The sequence below is a fragment of the Rhincodon typus genome, chromosome 13 (assembly GCF_021869965.1).
Source record: "Rhincodon typus isolate 14 chromosome 13, sRhiTyp1.1, whole genome shotgun sequence".
Classification (NCBI taxonomy): Eukaryota; Metazoa; Chordata; class Chondrichthyes; order Orectolobiformes; family Rhincodontidae; genus Rhincodon; species Rhincodon typus.
Genome location: NC_063344.1, coordinates 67,082,647 through 67,104,572, shown reverse-complemented (window position 1 = coordinate 67,104,572; position 21,926 = coordinate 67,082,647). Strand labels below are relative to the sequence as shown.

General features: G+C 43.6%; 1 protein-coding gene across 1 annotated transcript in view; it reads left to right on the top strand.

The window, feature by feature from the left end:
- Window positions 1–10,757, top strand: part of LOC109911747 (serine/threonine-protein kinase PAK 2) — a 25,406-nt gene extending 14,649 nt beyond the window's left edge. Inside the window, exons 8-10 of the mRNA XM_048604591.1 lie at window positions 976–1,172; window positions 5,421–5,558; window positions 8,599–10,757. Coding sequence (XP_048460548.1) covers window positions 976–1,172; window positions 5,421–5,558; window positions 8,599–8,685 — 422 coding nt within the window. The 3' untranslated portion in view covers window positions 8,686–10,757. The remainder of the gene's footprint in view (window positions 1–975; window positions 1,173–5,420; window positions 5,559–8,598) is intronic.
- Window positions 10,758–21,926: the final 11,169 nt, after the last annotated feature.

Genomic DNA, 21,926 nt, shown 5'->3' with positions numbered 1-21,926 from the left:
AGGGTCTAGGCCCGAAACGTCAGCCTTCCTGCTCCTCTGATGCTGCTTGGCCTGCTGTGTTCATCCAGCTCTACACCTTATCATCTGTTTTAATGTTGTTTTTATTCTTACGTGGGATGTGGGCTAGCAAAGCTGGCATTTGTTACTCCTTAGTTGCCCTTGAACAGATTGGCTGTCTAAGCCATTTCAGAGGGCAGTTGAAAGTCAACCACATTGTTATTGGTCTGGAGGTCTACACTGCACAGAATCACAGACTCCCTACAGTGTGGAAGCAGGCCATTCAGCCCATTGTTTCCACACTGACCTTCCAAAAAGCATCCCACCCAGACTCCCCCCATCCCTGTAACCCTGCATTTCCCATGGCCAATCCACCTAACCTGGACATCTTTGGATAGTGGGAGGAAACTGGAACACCTAGAGGAAACCCACGCAGACATGGGGAGAATGCACAAATTCCACACAGACAGTTGCCCGAGGGTGGAATTGAACCTGGGTCGCTGGTGCTGTGAGGCCCCAGTTGTAGGCCAGATTGCTTAAGAATATAAATTAGGTGGGTTTTAATGTCAATCAACAACAGACCATGGTTGTCATTAGATTTGTTTTAATTTGAGATCTTATTGAATTCAACTTTCAATCCCGTGTTGATACCCATTTCAAACCCTAATCCCCGGAACATTAACGTCTCTGGATTATGAGGCTAGTGACATTAGTCCGACGTGACAACTTCTTGCATGTTTAAGGCTTTATTTATTGGTCTGCGCTGTCCCTGTATTCACCCTTTACGTTTAAAACTAGTTTTCTTTAAATCCCATCTACAGAGGGAACAATAGGAGTACTATCCACTTCATGTAAAAATGACCAACTCCAAGTTGAACATCCAATAATTTTCTAAAATCTGTCACATTTGTGGTAGGTTTCATTGTTGAAGCTTTCCAAACACTTTTTTTAAAGCCATATTTGTTTTTCTCCATATAGCTGACTTTGGGTTCTGTGCCCAGATCACACCAGAGCAGAGCAAACGCAGCACCATGGTGGGCACACCTTACTGGATGGCACCCGAAGTGGTCACCAGGAAAGCCTATGGCCCCAAGGTTGATATCTGGTCATTGGGGATCATGGCCATTGAGATGGTGGAAGGCGAGCCCCCTTACCTAAATGAGAATCCACTGAGGGTGAGTCTGCAGCCTCTCTACTTTCATTGCACGTGTTGAGTCCGAAGTGAATGGTCCCAGACTTGAAGGTATTTGAACGAAAACATAGTTGACGATCCTGTATTCCATGGCCTAAAGCTGCTATTAAAAGTATTCAAGTTTCTTTAATGTGCTAGCTTGGCCCATATTCCAAAAGGTGTCATCGATTTAGGGCACTCAGCTCCTGACCTCATTACACCCTTGGTTCAAACTTGGACAAAAGAGCTGTATTCTAGAAGTGAGGTGAGAGTGACGGCCCTTGATATTAATGCTGCATCCGACAGAGTATGGCATCAAGGCATCCCAGCAAAGCTGGAATAAACGAGTATCAGCAGGCAAATTCTCTGGTTGGAGTCATAACTTCACATAGGAAGATGGTTGTGGCTGTTGGAGGTGTAAACAAAATTATTTTGTGCACAGAGATAACAAGGTGTAGAGCTGGATGAACGCAGCAGGCCAAGCAGCATCAGGGGAGCAGGAAGGCTGACGTTTCGGGCCTAGACCCTTCATCAGAACTGGGGGAGGGGAAGGGGGTTCTGAAATAAATAGGGAGAGAGGGGGAGGCGGATAGAAGAGGGATAAAGGAGAAGATAGGTGGAGAGGAGACAGACAGGTCAAAGAGGTGGGGATGGAGCCAGTAAAGGTGAGTGTAGGGGGGGTATTTAGGGAGGGGATAGGTCGGTCCAGGGAGGATGGACAGGTTAAGGGAGCAGGATGAGGTTAGTGGGTAGGAGATGGGGGTGGGGCTTGAGGTGGGAGGAATGGTTAGGGAGGCGGGGATGAGCTGGGCTGGTTTTGGGATGCAGTCGGTGGAGGAGAGATTTTGAAGCTTGTGAAGCCCACATTGATACCCTTGGGCTGCAGGGTTCCCAAGCGAAACATGAGATCTGTTCCTGCAGCTTTCGGGTGGCATCATTGTGGCAATGCAGGAGGCCCAGGATGGACATGTCGTCCAAGGAGTGGGAGGGGGAGTTGAAATGTTTCGCGACTAGGAGGTGTAGTTGTTTATTGCGAACCGAGTGTAGGTGTTCCGCAAAGCAGTCCGAAGCCTCCACTTGGTTTCCCTGATGTAGAGGAGGCCCACAATGGGAGCAGCAGATACAGTATACCACATTAGCAAATGTACACGCGAACGTCTGTTTGATGCAGAAGGTTGTCTTAGGGCCTGGGATGGGGTTGAGGGGGGAGGTGTAGGGGCAGGTGTAGCACTTCCTGCGGTTGCAGGGAAAAGTGCCGGGGGTGGTGGGGCTGGAAGGGAGTGTGGAGTGGACAAGGGAATCACGGAGAGAGTGGTCCCTCCGGAAAGCAGATAAGGGTGGGGAGGGGAAAAAATGTCTTTGGTAGTGGGGTCAGATTGCAGATGGCAGAAGTGTCGGAGGATGCGTTGGATTCAGAAGTTGGTGGGGTGGTACGTGAGGACGAGGGGGATTCTGTTTTGGTTGTTATTGTGGGTAGGGGGTGTGAGGGATGAGTTGCGGGAAATGCGAGAGACCTGGTCGAGGGCATTTTTGACCACTGTGGAGAGGAGGTTGCAGTCCTTGAAAAACGAGGACATCTGGGATGTCAGGGAGTGGAATGCCTCATCTTGAGAGCAGATGCGGTGTAGGCTTGAAATGGATATCGGTTTCCAGGTGGATGCCAGAGATGGAGATAGAGAGGTCCAGGAAGGAGAGAGAGGTATCCGAGATGGTCCAGGTGAACTTAAGGTTGGGGTGGAAGGTGTTAGTGAAGTGGATGAACTGTTCGAGCTCCTCGTGGGAGAAGACCGTACGGAGAGGTAGTGGAGACAGCTAGTGTTGGGAAAACTAATGGAGAATCAGAAAGATATTAGTGGAGAGTGGGGGTGTTTGTTCTTATGCTTAGCTAAAGGAATGCAGGACCTTTTCTAACTGCGCATACTTTGCTCTTCCTGAAATTTCCCCCCATGTTCCCTTGAAATGTGAACCAAGATCTCTCAAATCTGGTTGGCATTTTCTTCAAATTGGGCTTCTGGGGGCCAAGACACTCTTTATAGAACCTGAGCAGTCAAGACACAGCCCCATTTCGTTTCCATTCAAATCTGCTTCATTGCTTATGGCTAGTGCCAGGGAGGGGTGTAATCAGTATCTCAACTTGCCAATATGGTGTTGGGATCCTCCATTCATATAACCCGTTCTGAACTCGGTTGAAATTTGAGGTCTGTGAGAAGTTGTCATGAAAGAGGAGTTGAGATCTGGAGAAGATCAGTCATGATCTTGCTGAATAGCAGGGCTACTTTTTGAGGGATGAAATGGCCAGCTCCTGCTCCAATTTCTTGTGTTCTTATGAGATGGAAAGTAAGATTAAACAAAAAACTGTGCTTTATGACAGGTGTTGGGTAGCAAATGCAATTGGAAACCAAGCTGAATACAGAAGTTTGGGGGGAAGTGAAAGGCATTTTTAGAGAAAGCAAAGAGGAATTATTAGAAAAGCCTAGGAGTGAACATAAGAGGAATCCCAAAGTCATCGTAAGCAGAAAAATCGCTAAGTGGTAAAAGGAGTCAGAGCAATTTTAGGGTCCAAAAAGGGGATTTATGCACTTAGGCAGGGGACTTGGTTGAGGTATTAAATGAAAACTTTGCGTCTATCTTAACCAAGGAGGTAGGTGTACCCAAGCCATGGTGACTAAGCAAGAAACACCATGGCTAGAAGGGTTCAAAATTGGAAAAGAAGCCGTATTGGATAGACTGTTTGTCCTCGAGGTTGGCAAAGTAGTGGGACCAGATGAGATGCATCCAAGGGTATTAAAGGAAATGAGAGTGGAATTTACGGGGCAACTGGCCTAATCTTTGTCTTCTCTAGACTACTGTAGAATTGCAAGTATCCTAAAATTGTTCCAGAAAAGCTGTAAGGATAAATATCGAAACCAGGATAAGGAATAGGCTATTTGGCTGTTCACAGTCTGTTCTGCCATTCAATATCAGTATCTCAACATCATATTCCTGCTTTCTCCTCATTCCCCTTGATACCTTTTAATATATTTTTTTAAAAATCAATCTCCCTTTTGAATACATTTAGCAACCCACTCTCCATAGCATTCTGTAGTAGCGAATTTCACAGGTTGATAGCCTCTGAGGGAAGAAATGTTTCCTCATCTCAGTTCTAAATAGCCTACTCTGTATCCTGAGATTATGATCCATGGTTCTAAATTCCCCAACCAGGGAAAACCTCTTCCCTACATCTAGTCTGTCTAGCCATGTTAGAATCTTGCACATTTCAATCTGATTCCCCCTCCATCCAAACTCCTGTGAATACAGACTTGGTCAAGTCAATCTCTCTGAATAGGACTGCCCTGGTTTCAGCCTAGTAAACATCTGCACTCCATCTGCAATGTTTGCCCACACACTCAACTAGGTTGTAATGAAACCTCTTTGCATCTGCATTGCAGCAGGATAAGCCCAGCAAATACTAGACCAGTCAGTTTAAATTCAGCGATGGGGAGGTTTCTAGAGGCAATTATTTGGGATGGAGTTGGGAGACACATAGGAAAAGGTGGGTTGATTAGGAACAGCCATCATAGATTTCTAAAGGAGAAATTGTGATCGATTAATTTGCTGCGGTTCTTTATTAAAGAGTAACAGCCTCAATGAGACTGATGTTGATGTGGTGTGTAGTTGGACTTCCAGAAGATGTTTTTATAGAATACTACTCCTCTCAATTATGCAGAAAATTATAAGTCGTGGAATAAGATGGACAGTAGAAAGGTGGATACGAAACTGGCTGAGATGGGGAACTGAGAGGGATGGTTAATGGATGTTTTTCAGGCTGGAGAAAGGTTTGTAGTGGAGTTCCCCAAGAGTAAGTATTGGGACCCTTTCTTTTCCTGATATATACTGACATTATGGATCTTGGTTTGCAGGGAAGAATTTCCAAGTTTGTAGATGGTGTGAAACTTGGAAGCTTTGTAAACTGAGAGGATGACAGTGAACAACTCCAAAAGGAAATTGACAAGTTGGTGGCATTGGTAGATAGTTGGCGATTCAGTTCAAGTGTGAAATTCTGCATTTTGGCAGGAAGAACATTGACAGATGGTATAACATAAAGGTCACAATTCTAAAGGGTGTACAGGAGCTCAAGGACCTGGGTGTAAATGTACTTTGGATCGTAGGTATATCGGAGTCCTGGTAACAACGAGGAATAGACATGGCATTTTTATTATTAGCGTGGATTGCTTACAACTCTTGCTTCTTCTTTTATCTGCCATCATTGCAGGCCTTGTATCTGATTGCCACTAATGGCACTCCAGAGCTGCAGAATCCAGAGAAGCTATCCTCAATCTTCCGTGACTTTCTCAACCGCTGTTTGGAGATGGATGTGGAAAAACGAGGGTCTGGGAAGGAGTTGCTACAGGTAACGATTGTCTCTTGTAATTCCAGAATGTTTTTGGTTTCTTTGTTCAAGGATTACGTGAGAATTTGCAACAATTGCAGCAGGTAGTGGCATAATGCTAATGTCGCTGGACCAGTAATTCAGAATTCCAGGCTAATGTTCTGGGGCTGTGGGTTCAAATTCCACCATAGTGGTGAAATTAGAATTCAGTAAACTCTGAAAATAAAAAGCACGCTTGATGCTCACCATATCGAATATTGTAAAAATCCACCGAGTTCACTAATGCCCTTTAGGGAAGGAAGTTTGCCAGCCTTACCTGGTCTGGACTATGTGATTCCAGACCCCGGCAATATGGTTTCCTGAAATGGTCCAGCAAGCCACTCAATTGTGTCAAACCCTATCGCGACAAAGTCTGAACTCAGTGGATCTCCACATTCCCCCTAGGCACCGGGAATGATGACTGCATGCGCAACCCTGTTAACCCAGTCGAGTCTTCCTTACCAACATCGGGGACCTTGTACCAAAATTGGAATCACTTTCCCACTGACTAATCAAGCAACAGCCTGATGCAGTGATACTGATGGAATCAGACCTTACAGGCAATGCCGCAGAGATGGTGGTTGCGGTATAGAATAAAGGAGGAGTTGCCCTGAGTCTTCAGCAATGACTTTGGAGCCCAGAAAGACTTTTCATATCAGGTCAAATATAGATAAGAAAACCTGCAAATTGCCACCTGCCTACCTAACCTCAGAACCACTCCTTCCAGCAGATGAATTTAATACACTTCTGTGTTGAGCACCACTTGGAGGAAGCACTGAGGATGGTTTGGGTACAAACTGTGTTCTGGGTGGGGTTTTCCATGCCCATTGCTAAGAGTGGCCCAGTAGCAGCACCATTGACTGAGCTGGCTGAGGTCTAAAGAGCACAGCTACTAAACTGTGTCTGCAACAGTTGGTGAGGGAGCTAACGAGGGGGTGAAAACTACTTGACCTTGTCCTCACCAGTCTACCCATCACAGATGCATCTATCCATGACAGTGTCACTGGGAGTACCCACTGTCTGTGGAGATGAAGTCTGGTCTTCATATTCAGAATACCCTCCATCCATATTGTGGTACTACCACCATGATACAATGGGACAACCTTCAAATAGAACGAGCAAGTCAAAACAAGGCACCATGAGAGATCACCATACCACTGGGCAAGCTGTTCCAGCAGAGCTACAACATGGCATCAACCTGGCAATTTGGAAAATTGCCCAGGTATGTCTATACACACAAAGCAAGACAAATCCAACTCTGCCAATTACCACCCTATCAATCTCAGGTCAACTCAGGAAATAGGAGCAGCCCATTTGGCACTTCCAAAGGGGCTCTGCAATTCAAATGGTAATCACCTTGATGCTATTTTCCCTCTTCCGTATCTAGAAATGTACTGATGCCCATTGTGAGAGACCTGGAACCGTTTTTTTAATCTTGTATCCTCCAAATGAGAAGACCTAACCCAGAGGAAAATGACTCTTGGAGAGATGTTCCTTCTGTGATGAAGGTTCATAAAATGTGAGAACATGAGAACTGGGAGCAGGAGTCAGGCCACTCAGCCCATGTAGCCAGCTCTGCATTTCATATGATCATGGCTGATCTCCTCTCAGCCTCAACTCTGCTTTCCGTCCACTCTCCATAACTCTTTAAGACATTACTAATTAAAACTCTGACTGTCCCAGTATCTAAAACACTGAGGTAGTGAATTCCATAGAGTGACAACTGAGAGAATTTCTTCTCCTCTCAGATTTAAGATAAGGGCTAGCAGTTTTAAAACTGACTTTTCTTGTTCTAGATTGTCTCTTATGAGGAAACATCTGCTCTACATCTATTGTCAGTCCCCTTTAGCATCTTGTGTACCTCCAATTGGATCTCCTTTCGCTCTTCTAAACTCCAGAGAGTATAGGCCTTAACTGCTTAATCTCTCCTCATAAGACAAGCCTCCCATTTCTGGAATCAATCCCATGAACCTACGCTGAACTGCCTCTAGATCCCCTCACCCCACCGCCTCACCAAGTTAGGGAACCAAAATTGTATGCAATACTCTGGGTGCGCACACTGACTAATGTCTTGTATAATTGTATTATTGTTTGAGTATTGATTTGAAAGTGCAAGAACACTAGAGTTTTAAGTTGGATTTTAATTCTCTCGTGTGTTGAGAGGGCGGGTGTATAGTTTGTTTCATTTTAGATTTGCTCTGAGCAAAGTACCAGGGTGTCTTAAGATTGGATTTTCCTGTGCATTTGAATGAAGTATTTAAACCCTCAATGAATGAATAATTCATTGCTTTAGGAATAGAGACTAGAAAAGAAAAAAAAAATGTTTCACCAGCCAACAACCCAATGACAGTGGGAGACAAAGGTCCAGAAAGTCAGAATCTGGGCCTGTGGGTGCCGGGCATTCAGAGGATGAAGTGCTAAGATACTAAAAAAATTAGCCAGAAAATGTTTGGAAGCTTAGTGTACCAAAAACCCTTATACTCGCTCTGAAGTTACTTCAAAGTCTGTTATTTAAAAAAAGGCTGCAGAAACCAATTGCAGTAGTGCCAACTGAAAAAGGGACTTTGGTGTGGAGACAGGGTCTCCATGAGATTTAACTACCTGTGAGGTTATTGTTGAGGGTAAAAAGTTTGATTCTTTCTGCTATTTATAATGAGACCATTTCAAAATAGTTCTGGTCAAAGCTTTTTGCCCCTCATGCCTATGTTCAGTGACTGACCACCTCCATGGTAAACAAAAACAAATAAAACCTCTGTGGTCTTTTCAAACCAGGCCTCAGTCTGGGTTCCAATGTTACCATTAACTGGGGTCATCACACTTCGCTTTTTGGGACAGCATTGCACTTGTTACTCTTCAGTGTGAAGACCAGTTGCTGGGTTTTGCAAATAATGTACTAACTGGAAGTTCTTATCGATCTTTGCTAGTGATGGCATTACACCCGGTGCTATTCTGAGTTGACCACAATCTGCATCTGTGAGCTCTCACGTCTATGTGTGTCTCTTTTTTTCCCTCTCTCTTACAGCATCCGTTCCTGAAGCTGGCCAAGCCTTTGTCTAGTTTGACACCGCTGATTCTGGCAGCCAAAGATGCAATGAAGAGTAATCGCTAGGGTCTCCTTCTCTTTACCCCTTGACTCTTTTCTTCCCCTGCCCCACCCCCCTCCTCCCCCATCTCTCCACAAATTGGAATCAAGTATCATGGTCTGCGTTGATATGGCAGAGTAACTGCGGAATACCATATGGGGCAATTTCTTGTCCCTGTCACCGGCCAACCGTGCAAGCAAGGTTGATGCTGCTTTTATGTATTTTTCAAGAAAACGTGATTCATCTTCTCTCCCTCTACACTTCAGTACTTGAATAGCAGATCAAAAGACAAACTTGCTGCCTCTTCTGTGGAATCTGGACTCTTCCCTCGGATGCCGTTTCCTCTGCCAGTTGCTTGTCTCTTCTTATGGACATTATGTACTGTACTGGGTGAGCGGGGCTGTGGGATGTTTGCTTGATGCCTCTTTTTTTTTTGTATATTATGTAACTGTGGCGGATTGCGTTGTTAGAATTCAGGAGAGAAGTAGCTGTCCTTTTTTTTTTAAAAGAAATGTACTTTTTATTGTTTGTACTAACAGTCTGGAGTTCTGACTGGTTACTTGCAATGGCAGGCTCTGGGATAATGAGACTGCAGCCTCATCCACATTTGTGATCAGTGTGATTCTTTTTTTTTTGTTGTTGTTAGCCTTTGAGTGAATTGCCTTGATGACTGGTGTGCACCTTCAAAGGAGCAGTAAGAGCTTATTGATTATTTGTTGTGTTTTTTTAAATTACTGTGGCTTAAATTGCCCAGGAGTGTTGCTAGATTCAGGATTCAGACTTGTATTAAGACACACTCGACCCAATTCATGATAACGTTGTGATTTGTTTTGCAATGGGAACTTCTCCGTCGGCTCCCTGTTTTTGTGTTGTAGTCACAACAGTGCATTCCCATTCTCACTTAAAATGCATTGTTGAGATAACAAGGTGTAGAGCTGGATGAACACAGCAGGCCAAGCAGCATCATAGGAGCAGGAAGGCTGACGTTTCCGGCCTAGACCCTTCACCATCTAGGCCCGAAACGTCAGCCTTGCTGCTTGGCCTGCTGTGTTCATCCAGCTCTGTACGTTGTTATCTCAGATTCTCCAGCATCTGCAGTTCCTACTATATCTAAAATGCATTGTTAACTGCTTCACTGAATCCCAAGTTTCCAGTAAGGTTTCTTCTAATAAAATGAGTTGAGTGTTTAGTGTGTGAACTGGCTTGTACACCCTGAGCAGAGTTTTCAGGCAGTATAACGAAAGAACAGTATTTTCATCAGGTATGCAGGTGCTAATCAGAATGGCACAATCCCATGACCTTCAGTACTTGAGAAATGTATTTATTTTCATCACAAAGTTTATTAGCATGGATGTTAGAAAGTGCTGTCTACTTAGAATCACTGTGTCAATTCTTCATGTCTTTGTAGAGTGCATCCTCTGTGAATGAGTCAACGGTATCACCATACCTAATCTGTGTAGCATCTGATATCTACACCCTACATTGGCTATACTCCACACTTCCACTTCTGTGCCCATACCTGAACCACTCTGCATTGCATCCAACCTACACACGTAGTTGTGCATTGCAAACCTATCACTGCACTACACCCTAAGCCACACTGCAGTCACCACGTCATATGGTGTTTGTGCACAATGGCACAAAAATGAAGTGTAACACTGGGGTACGTGTGGGTAGTAGTAGATAGTTGGGCACAAAGTGACAGTGTCCACTCACTTGGTTTGAGACTTCTGAACTTGGCCACAATAAGGTAATACCTCAGCTGGGGCGAGTGATACGAGGTGTGCCTGTGATGTTGCTCTTCCACCTGAGCTTGTGTAGCCGCTGCCTTTTCTGTGTGCACTGCCGTAACCTCAACTGTTCAATACATTGTGACAACTGCCAAATGGAAAGAACCCAACTCACCTAATGAATCCAAAGCAGCATGACTGGTGAATTCTGTGGCTTGTTACTACAGTATTAAAAGAAGAAAGTCTAACAAAAGGCTAAACATTTCTGAAAGTGCCTAACAGTAGAGTCTGATACAATTGGGGATTTGAGGTTTTGGACTCTCTCTTTTTTTCTAATTAATACTAAAAATAAAATTTTTAGAAAAACATGCAATTTTTGGTATTCATTTTTCATTGGTGAGAATGCAATGTCATAGAAGCAAGCTCATATCTGGTAGCTTTATGGAACTATGTGATTGTGAAAGCCAGTGGACGTTATAGCTTTTTGACTTTAGCACAGCTTCTGACAGACTGGTGTACACAGATTCAAACATGAGATTGGTCCATGGGGAAACAAGGAAACCAAGACTGTAAGAAGAACTGCATTCACTCTGAAGTTTTTTTCATGTAAAACGTGCCTCTCAGGCACTTCCCAAATGTTCTATGAAACCAAACTTGACATCAAGGCACAACGTGTTTGGCAGGTGACCAAAGGCTTGGTCAAAGATAGTAATTTTAAGTAGAATGGTGGAGGTTTAAGGACGTTCCAGATCTTGGAGCGTAGCCAGTTGATGCCGCACCTGTCAGAAGCAGGGTGAAGAAAATCCGGAATTTGCAAGAGGCTAGAATTGAAGAAATGTAGATCTTGGGCAAGTTCTGGGGTTGAAGAAGATTGCAGAGATGGGAGGCCCTAAGACTGAACTTCAAAATTAAGACATTGCTGTCCTACAATGTTTTAATACAGCAAGCAGAGGGGTGATATTTAAAGCAGGTCAAGAATGTAGGCAACAGGCTTTACGCTATGCTGAGGTTAATAGAGGATGCAAGATGGGTAACTGGTAAGAGGAGCATTAGAGCAGTCCAGTCTAGGGGTAACAAAGGCAGGGATGAGGGTTTCAACAGCAGATGAACCAAAGTGGAGCTAGATACTTGACACGGTCTCGAGCTGGAGGACGAGATCAGAAGTTATGACACAGATTGGGAACAGTTTAGTTAGGCCTTAGAGAGTAGCAGAAAGAGAAATGGAATTGGTAACTGGAGGGTAATGTTTGTCACGAAGATAGTTTTGGTCTGACAAAATTTGGCACATATTGTCAATCCATGACTGATCAGAGGCAGTGAGATGCTCGGAGTGCTGTTGGGATTTCTTTCTACATGTGTAGAATAACAACTTTTAGCACACTGTCTCTGATGGACAGGTTGCTGATGAGAAATGGGGGCAGCGTGTTAAGGATTGATCATGAGAGGACTCTGGTGATCAATGTGGAAGCAGAAATAGCAACCATTGCAAGTGGTTCTCTGGCTGAGATTTTAAACAGGGGAATGGAACTGGGAGAGTATACTTCCACCCAGCTGCGTGGCAAAGATGAGTAAGGATGGCGTGAACACTCATGTCAAAGTTGAGGAGGACAAGTTTATTCAAAGCTACAACTGATTAGCATTAGTGAATTTAAGGCTACTTCATGCTGTGGGGTGGATTAAAACCTGATTAGAGCGATTGCATAAAGAAATTGAGGTGGTGGAAGTAAAGGCAAATTTGAAGGAGCGGGGCACAGTACTTGAGAGGGAATAGTTAACCCTTTCCACCTAACTGACTGAAGTCACTCAACACCAGGCTATAGTTCAATAGGTTTATTTGAAATCGTGAGCTGTCTGAGCCTCACTCCTCCTTCAGGTGAAATGGTGAACGAGACTCCGGAAGCTTGTGATTTCAAATAAACCTGTTGGACTGTAACTTGGTGTCATGTGACGTCTGACTTTGTCCACCCCAGTCCAACACCGGCACCTCCACATCACACCTAACTGAGGACTAGATGAGAAGTTAGGTGCTAAGATAGGATTGGAGCAGCAGGACAAGACGAACCGGGGAAATGCCAGCTCTGGAAATCTGGTTTGGTTGGCTAGGGGGAAAGGAACCAGCTGAATGATGGACTCGATCTTATTAACAACGGCATCAATAAACTGCTTAATTGTTACACGTGAGAATGGAGGGGGTAGTGAAGTGAGGGATTTAACTAGAAAGTTTGCAGTGAAAACCGGAGATGTGGGTTATCTCTATTCCAGGGTTCCTGGAACAGCAAGCAATTTTGGCAGAGATGAGCAAAACCATGTGGGAAAACTGCCACCATGGAACATATTAGTAGTTATTCTTGGCAATGCAATTGCCGTGTACAAGTCAGACTTTATCCTGCACAGAACCAGAGGAACTATGGGTAGCAAGGCAATGCTATCAGACCCCATCCTTTGCAATCTCTTATGTTCCAGTGCATATGGTGTCTTCCCATACATGTATTTCATCAGGTGTGCTAGTGTCTATTCTACAGCCACTGATGAAGCATGAGTCCAGAAGGCAAAAGACATCCCCTGCAATCTCTCATCTGTCCATCAGACTGTCTTGTAGGCTCCTTTTGACCGGTCCTACATAGCACTTATCTATTAAACAAAAAAAAAATGATCTACGGACTCTGGAAATCTGAAACAAAAACAGAAATTGCTGCAGAAACTCAGCAGGTCTGCCAGCATCTGTGGAGAGAGAAGCAGAATTAACATTTCACGGGCAACTTTCATCACAGCCAACCTATTTTTGCTCATTAATGGTCCCCATCATCAGCTTTTCTTTCTCTCAGGCTCACCGTCACCCATTCACCTGCTTTGTCTCTAGGCTACATCCATCCGTTTTCAGCATATATACCAACCTAAAATGTTAGCTCTCTTTCTGTCTCCGTAGGTGCTGCCAGACCTGCTGAATTTCTCCAGTAACTTCTGTTTTTGTTACACATCAATTGATGTCTTTTCAAGTGACACTCAAGATTCTGTGTAGACATCTAATTTCCACAACACGTTTGCTGTTTTCTTCCAAGAGCATGTGCAATCCCAGCCTCCTGGTCGTGCTGATGGTGTTGAATCATTGCACTGTGTGCAGTTGTGAGAACACCAATGCTGATTCTTGTATCGATGTTGATCTCTGTCACTCTGCCTGCAGGTGTTGCGCCCAGTAGCTGTATTTCATGATTATCTTTAAAGTCTTTGAGCAGTTAGCCCACAATGGCTCATTCTATAATTATAGCATACTCCGTGTGTTGCGTGTCCTGCCCAGTCGGGGGACACTGAGACCAAATGTACCTGACAGCACACTACAATGATGGAATCAACTACACAAGCAGTGCCAATTACTGCCAGTGGAAAAGTAAGGTGTCTTTGCCACTATAATTAAGAACGTCTTCCTGCCAATGCAGTGGTTTTCAACATTATTTTTCTAACTTTTATCGTAAAGACCAGACCAACTATTTCAGAGAAAACAGGACGCCTGTTTTATGTGATATTCTATACGCAAAATGCAGAGTTCAAGTATGATTCGGGCAAGAAACCCAGAAATGAAACAGCAAGGATTCAAGGGAGACTGAGGATTGACTGAACTTTGTAAACTGCCTCTGAGACAATTTATCATCATGGTGTTGTGTATTGTGCTTAGCAATCTATAAGAAAAAGCTTACATTTCACCAAAGTTGGTAACACTTCTAAGATGGGCAACATCGACAGTGAAAGCTTCATGACTGAATATAGTGGCAAGCTCAGTTTGCCTTACGAATAAGGGACTCATTTGGAAATATGATAAATGCAGATGTCCTGGGAACAGCAGCAAAGCTCAATTTAATTGAAATTCCCAGTTTTCTGCATTTCTCAATGCTGAAACTGAAGCTGCAATCATGTGACATTTACATGTTTTGAGCATTACAACAGATGGCCAGTAGGAAATGACGCAAAGTAGCTTACGAAAGCTGAACAATTCTGTCTTACACCCACATTCAGGCAAACGTGTTGCATAGCTCCAAGTCTGACTGGCAGTTCTTATCCAGGTTACCCACTGATCCAAGTCTAATGAGGAGGAGGAGGAATGGGCTGGTAGTTATTGTGGGGAATAGCTTGTTAATTGGAATATTGTCAATGACATTGAGTGTAAAATAATCCTACCTCCTGACGTATGTTAAATTATGAATAGTGTGTTGAATACCTTCAGGAGAAACCCTTATGGAGACTGACTGCTGTGTTTCAGTGATCTGGTATTAACATTTTAAGAGGGTTGATTTGAAGCCTGGGCTGGAGAGAGGGTTAGAAACTGCTCTGAGCCAGGAATGCTTGATGGTTAACACCCACTGGGGTTATGGGATATTTAACTGGGGTTAGTCACCAATAGCATTTGTGAAACATAGGCTTGGATTTGACCTTCCTAGGGTTGGCTGTGAGATGCCTTTAAATGTGCATTTTCCCTTTGCCAGTGGAGATAACCTAATCCCCTGAGCTCAAACCTGAAACTGTCAGCAACATAGCCTATGAAATGCTAAGGGGCTGTCTTGTTTTTAATGCCTGTATCCTTATTGTTTGACCCCCCCCCAACCCACAGTCCATTTAACAACTCTACTCTGCCCATTCCCTCCTCCCAATTTTCACTGTGGGATCACAACAGAAGAAAAATTTGGGAACCACTATTTTCAAGGACTATTGTCCAGAGGCATTGCCTACATTTACTTTGCTTTTTATTGACATTCTTGACCTACTGCTGCAATCACACATTGACCAAAATTTTAAGATTCCTTTCAAATACCAGACCTTTTGCCTCTGGAAATATAAACTCCTAGTGTGATGAGCCCTTTTACTATTTAAGAACAGATTCCTCATCCTGTCCTGACAGACATTACATCATTTTGTTCAAAATGCTGCAAATATACAGCAAGTTCAGCAGCATCTGTGGAGAAAGAAAGAGTTTGTGTTTCAGCTCACTAACCTTTCATCGGAATTACACAGTGCCCTAAGACTTCCCAACCACAAAGGGCATTCTGCCAAAGAATCTAACTGACATTAGCGACTATCAACATGGTAGGCTCATTACTGGTTCTGGTGGTCCAAATAGCTGATAAAGGATTATTGGATTTTGCTGTCACATTGTAAGAGTAGGCTGTCATTCTAGATGAGAGAATTCAGTGTTAATATGCTCAGAATTACACCAGACTTGTCATTGTTTTGTGTCCATGGGGTTTTTAACCTAGTGTCTGTTGTGCCCACAGGGAAACACACACAAGAGTATGAAATGGCTGCTGGTAAGACCAAGCTGCCTAAATGATGAGTACAGGATTAACACAGTAGTCCGGCCAGTCTTTCCCTGTCCATCATTCTCTTCTCTTAGAATGAGTAACTCTTTATTAGAACCTTTCTTTTTTCTGATGATATACTGGACAGTCAGCTTTCTGGGTGACTGCAATTTATTTTCTGAGGGTTTATTTGAAGTTACGGATTGGTAGCTTATGTTGTGGGTGTAAAATGGAAGGATGGAGTGCCTTGTGACTAATGGAACCCAGTCTGAGACAAATCATTTCAGAATGTAAAGGCTAAACAACATCAGCATGGACATCCCGAAGGGATAGTTAGTATATTGCCCATCTTGGGAATCAAGGATTAATAATGACGTTTCCTCGTGGATCATCAAACTCTAAGACAAACAAGGTGGCTTTGAAGTATCATCAAGAGAAGGAATAGTCTGGCCTCTGCTTTTAGAGTCTAGTGTTACAGATGAAAAAATGCTAAATAAATTAGGTCAGTACATGATTAAAGTATACAGCCAATGGCTAGGTAGTGAGTATATGTAACTGTACGATGCATTAGCCATAGGACAGAAAGATAATGATAAATAAAGCCAGTTATTTAAGGAGGTTAGGAACAGTGAAGTTTGGAAGTCTTGTTTGATAGAAGTACATTTGGAGTAAAGAAGTATTGTTTACATGAATATATTCTATATGTAAAATATATCTTTAATAAACAATATTTTGCCTACAAAAGAGTGCAGTTTGTGTGTTTTGTAGAGGGCTCACAAGACAGAATTTGAAGTCAAAAACCACTGATTCAAATTGAATCGATCCTCAATCCTGACAGACGCTAAATTCTGTTCCATACGCTACATGAACAAGTGTCTTGTGCTTACTTGGAGTGTGTTGTTGCAAATTATAGAAAGATGTTGACTGCTCACATTATGCAGAGCTCAGCAGAGACAAATCACGACGAATCTATTTATAGATAAGTATCTTCCAGTTCCTAATTTGGACATCACTATTCTGTGGAGGCTCCGGGTGACCTGATAGCACTTGCCACATTCATGGTGTCACTTGCAGTTGCAAATTTCAACCACTAGGTAGCACTTCAGTATCAATAATGCGGTTTGGGAAACAAACAGCCCTCGTGTTCTGGGTAATGCCATGGAAGGTTCAATTGTAAATTTTAGAAAGTGTAAAAAGCCAATAATAAACGTGCAGAATGAGTATGTAATTAATAAATAAAGTGAGATATAGATGGTATGAGTCTGTGTAACTTGATCAGAAGAATGAGGGTCAGATACTGCTTTATTTTTCACTTACTCAGGATGTTGGCAAGTTGCCCTGGAGAAGGTGCTGTAAGAGCTGCTAACTTGAAGCACTGCAGTCCAAATGGTGTAGGGTCACCCGCTGCTGGTAGGGAGGAAGTACCAGGATTTTGTCCCAGCAACAAGAGACACCGGTAACGTTCCAAATCGGGATAGTGTATGATGAGGATAAAGAAACTGAGGGATCTCAGGGCGCACAGATTACTAACAGCATGGCCAAAGGTTATAAGACCTATGGTTTATAAAAGATGACCAATGCTGTGGGGTTCATTTCTAGTTTGTCCCCGAGTTTGACAGGCGTCTGCCAATACAAACGGTTTGTGCCCCCAGCACTTCCCACTGGTGACTTAGGAGAGTAGTTCGTTTTGAACTGATCTACGCTTTTGCTGCGCATTATTTTACCTGGATGGTGCAATGATGTGGCAGCTGATAGACCATTTGTTGTTGTTGAGCTTTGCCCATGTACGCAGCGAATACAAATCTGGTGTAGTTGCAACAAGTGGAAGGTCACACACTAGGCAAGTATTTGTTACAGGACTCCAGCCAGGAGCGGCTGCACCTTCCTGAAGGACATTACCATGCAGGGCAGTCATTCTGTTTCAGTTACGTTGAGCGATTTTTTTGTGTTCTTACACGATGTTATGACAGAGATCTCAACCGCGGATGTAAGGAAAAAAAAACCGGCCGGAAAAATTTATGATCCTAAAACATGTCTGTCTTTCATTTTGTTTGATTGCTTAAAATAAAGGATTATCATTCTGTCCTATGGCTAATGTTACACATACTCAGTACCTAGCCATTGACTGTATACTTTAATTATCATCAAATCCCTACAGTGTGGAAACAGGCCCTTCGGCCCAACAAGTCCACACCGACCCTCAGAGCATCCCACCAATCTACACATCCCTGAACACTATAGGCAATTTAGCATAGCCAATCTACCTAACCTGCACATGTCTGGACTGTGGAAGGAAACCCAAGCACCTGAAGGAAACCCACACAGATACGGGGAGATTGTGCAAATTCCTCACAGACTGTCACCCGAGGGTGGAATTGAACCCAAATCCCTGGTGCTATGAGGCAGCAGTACTAACCACTCAGCCACCGTACTACCCCATTAAGTGAGTGCTCTACCATTTGAACTAATTCCCCACTCACTACTGAATTAATTTATTTAGCATTTATCATCTGTAACTCTAGACTCTAAAAGCAGAGGACAGACTATTCTTTCTCTTGATGATACTTCAAAACCACCTTGTTTGTCTTAGAGTTTGATGATCCACAAGGAAACGTTATTATTAATCTTTGATTCCTAAGATGGGCAATATACTAACTATCCCTTCAGGATATCCATGCTGATATTGTTTAGCCTTTACATTCTGAAATGATTTGTCTCAGACTGGGTTCCACTGGTCACAAGGCAAGCTGTTCACCTTGCACTCATCAGGACGCATATCAAGAATGCCAAATCTCCAAGGGAGCAACAATTTATACTACATGAGAAATGGTACTGATTGGCTGGCAAGTCAACTCTATTCACGATGTACCCATGGGGAATGCACCAGGGAGCACTTGTCTCCAATATGTTCGTTTAATAAGAAAAAGGCACAATACCTTAGACATCTTCCTTCCTTCAGAAGACAGGTGCCTGTGTACCGACATTATGTAGTTCTGAAGCAGCATAAGTAAGTCACATTGTGACCCTGAGAAATAATTTTTAATCAGTTGTTAATGTAATTCATAGCATCATTTGTTTTATTAGCTATAGAAGCATTGGAGATGAGATATAGGTTGCTTCACCGATAATGATCAACCAAGCAGGTAATGATGAAACTGATTGCTTTCTGATTGGCTGCCTACCAAGATGTAACATAAAGACTAGTGTTACCAAGTGCCCAATGATGAGACAGCGTAGTTGAAAGTGAATGCCAATAAGAAGCACCTCCAGGGAGATGCCCAATCAGAATTGATGACTTGAATTTCTAGAGGGAAGGAATTGAGAAGCAAAGCTTTGTGAAAACTTGTATTGAACCATAGTCAGACCACACTCTGCATGATTCTGGGTTCCATAGCAAAAGGCTATGGGGCACTGGATAAGGATTACATCAGAACTGAGATGATACATTTAATTGGGAAAACTGAATAAATGAGGACTCTGCTCTCGAAGGGAGGGATGATGTGACAGATTTTTGAAGTCTATAAAAGGATTTGGTAGGATAGATATGAAGAAAATGCTTCCACAGCGATTAAAATGAGGTACCATAAAAATGACAGTCATTGATAATTCAACAAGGAAGTCAGGAGGAATTTCTGTGTCTGATGTTTGTGCAGAATCTGGAGCTTGCCACTAGAGGGTGTGGTGGAGGTGAATAACACAAATCTATCTCAGGGATAGTAGGAACTGCAGATGCTGGAGAATCTGAGATAACAAGGTGTAGAGCTGGATGAACACAGCAGGCCAAGCAGCATCAGAGGAGCAGGAAGGCTGACGTTTCGGGTCGGGACCCTTCTTCAGAAATGTGGGAGGGGAAGGGGGTTCTGAAATAAATAGGGAGAGAGGGGGAGGCGGATAGAATATGGATAAAGGAGAAGATAGGTAGAGAGGAGACAGACAGGTCAGAGAGGCGGGGATGGAGCCAGTAAAGGCGAGACCAGCCTCATCCCGCCTCGTTGACCTGTCCATCCTCCCTTGGCTGACCAAACCCCCACCTACACTCACCTTTACTGGCTCCATCCCCGTCTCTTTGACCTGTCTGTCTCCTCTCCACCTATCTTCTCCTTTATCCATCTTCTATCCGCCTCCCCCTCTCTCCCTATTTATTTCAGAACCCCCTTCCCCTCCCCCATTTCTGAAGAAAGGACCCGACCTGAAACGTCAGCCTTCCTGCTCCTCTGATGCTGCTTGGCCTGCTGTGTTCATCCTGCTCTACACCTTGTTATCTCTGTCTCAGGGAGACCTGATTAAACCCTGAGAGTGCCACATTGAAAGGATAAGATGAAGAGAAGCATGAGGGTGCTCGTGTCGAGCAGGTGTACTGACACAGAACCTGTGTGGACCACAAAATGGTTTTGGCACAGCAGGAGGCCATTCAGCCCATCGTGTCTGAACAGATTCACTGAAGCAGCCAGTGACCCGGTGACATACCACCTCCCCACCTTTGTTTGCTAGACATTCACCCTTTCAAAATGGACTATGTTTTAAATGGTAAAAAATTGCAGCACGATGCTGTGCAAAGGGACTTAGGTGTCCTTGTGCATGAATCGCTAAAAGTGGGATTGCAGTTGCAGCAGGTAAATAAAAAGGCAAATGGAATTTTGTCTGCCGTTGCTAGAGGGATGGAGTTTAAAAACAGGGAGGATATGCTGCAGCTGTATAGGGTACTGGTGAGGCCACACCTGGAGTACTGTGTGCAGTTTTGGTCTCCTTACTTGAGAAGGGATATACTAGCACTGGAGGGAGTGCAGAGGAGATTCACTCGGTTGATTCCAGAGTTGCGAGGGTTGGATTATGAGGAGAGACTGAGTAGGCTGGGATTATACTCATTGGAATTCAGAAGAATGAGGGGAGATCTTATAGAAACATATAAGATTATGAAGGGAACAGATACGGTGGAGGCAGGGAGATTGTTTCCACTAGCAGGTGAAACTAGGACTAGACGGCATCGCCTCAAAATAAAGGGAAGCAGATGTAGGACTGAGGTCAGGAGGAACTTCTTCACCCAAAGGGTTGTGAATCTGTGGAATTCCCTGCCCAGTGAAGCGGTTGAAGCTACCTCACTGAATGTGTTTAAGGCAAGGCTAGATAAATTTTTGAACAGTAAAGGAATTAAGGGTTATGGTGAGTGGGCGGGTAAGTGGAGCTGAGTCTCAAAAAGATCAGCCATGATCTTATTAAATGGCAGGGCAGGCTCGAGGGGCCGAATGGCCGACTCCTGCTCCTAGTTCTTATGTTCCTTCCGAGCGATAATCTATTTCCCTCTTCAATGCCTCGATTGAGCATGCCTCCACCACATGGTTGGGCGGTCTAGTACAGATCTTAGCACCTGCTGCTTGATTTTATCACTTTCATTTCAGAGAGGTGTCACACATTTTAACTACCTTCCTTTGACAATATGGCATGGTCACCTTCACTGACCCACCGATATTGCTCCTCGCTTGATCTGTGTGAGCTGTATTTTATGGTAAATCAGACTCACTGCTTCCAGCCGCAGAATCTGCTTTGGAAATTAACTTTTTTTCAGCACCCAATGCTGTAAAGTTGAGGTAATTATGTAGAATCATTGATTCCAGATAAAAACTGTTGCTTGTTGTGGTCCCCACTGCCTAAACTGAAACTGGTCATAAGCAAGATTACTTATCCAATGGAAGGAGATGTTGACTGTGTGATGGCTGTTAGGGTCAGGGATCGCATTCTCAACACTTGTCACTTACAGCCTGTTCCTTCTTTCGATTTCACAGGAAGGATTGCAAAAGAGTTTTAAAAACAGCTAGAATATACTACCAGATAGTGCATTTGAGTCGGATTGTTCAGTTAAGATGTTGATAAGTTTCTTGTGACACTGTTCCCCACAGACTGTGCACGATAAAGAATGCACCACCTTGTGTCAGTGATTAATATTCTATACCCATTTCTTCATTCTTTGATTCTGAAAAGTCAGGAATAATACCAAGTTTCGGACATCTGAAAGTGGTCTAGCTTTCGAAACAGATGATAAGCTGTGATGCAGTGCTGTGTCAGCGTAAAACAGACCTACCATCATTGTAAGGAGGATTTATTCTACTTAAGTTGAACAAAGCAACCCACCACCAAACTGTGCCAAACTATCTTGCTCATTATTTGTAAACCAATCAAAAGAAGACAAGTTAGATTGATGGAAAGCAGCAAATCCAGTCGCAACTATTGTCCTAAGGGTCTGGTGGGAAATCAAAC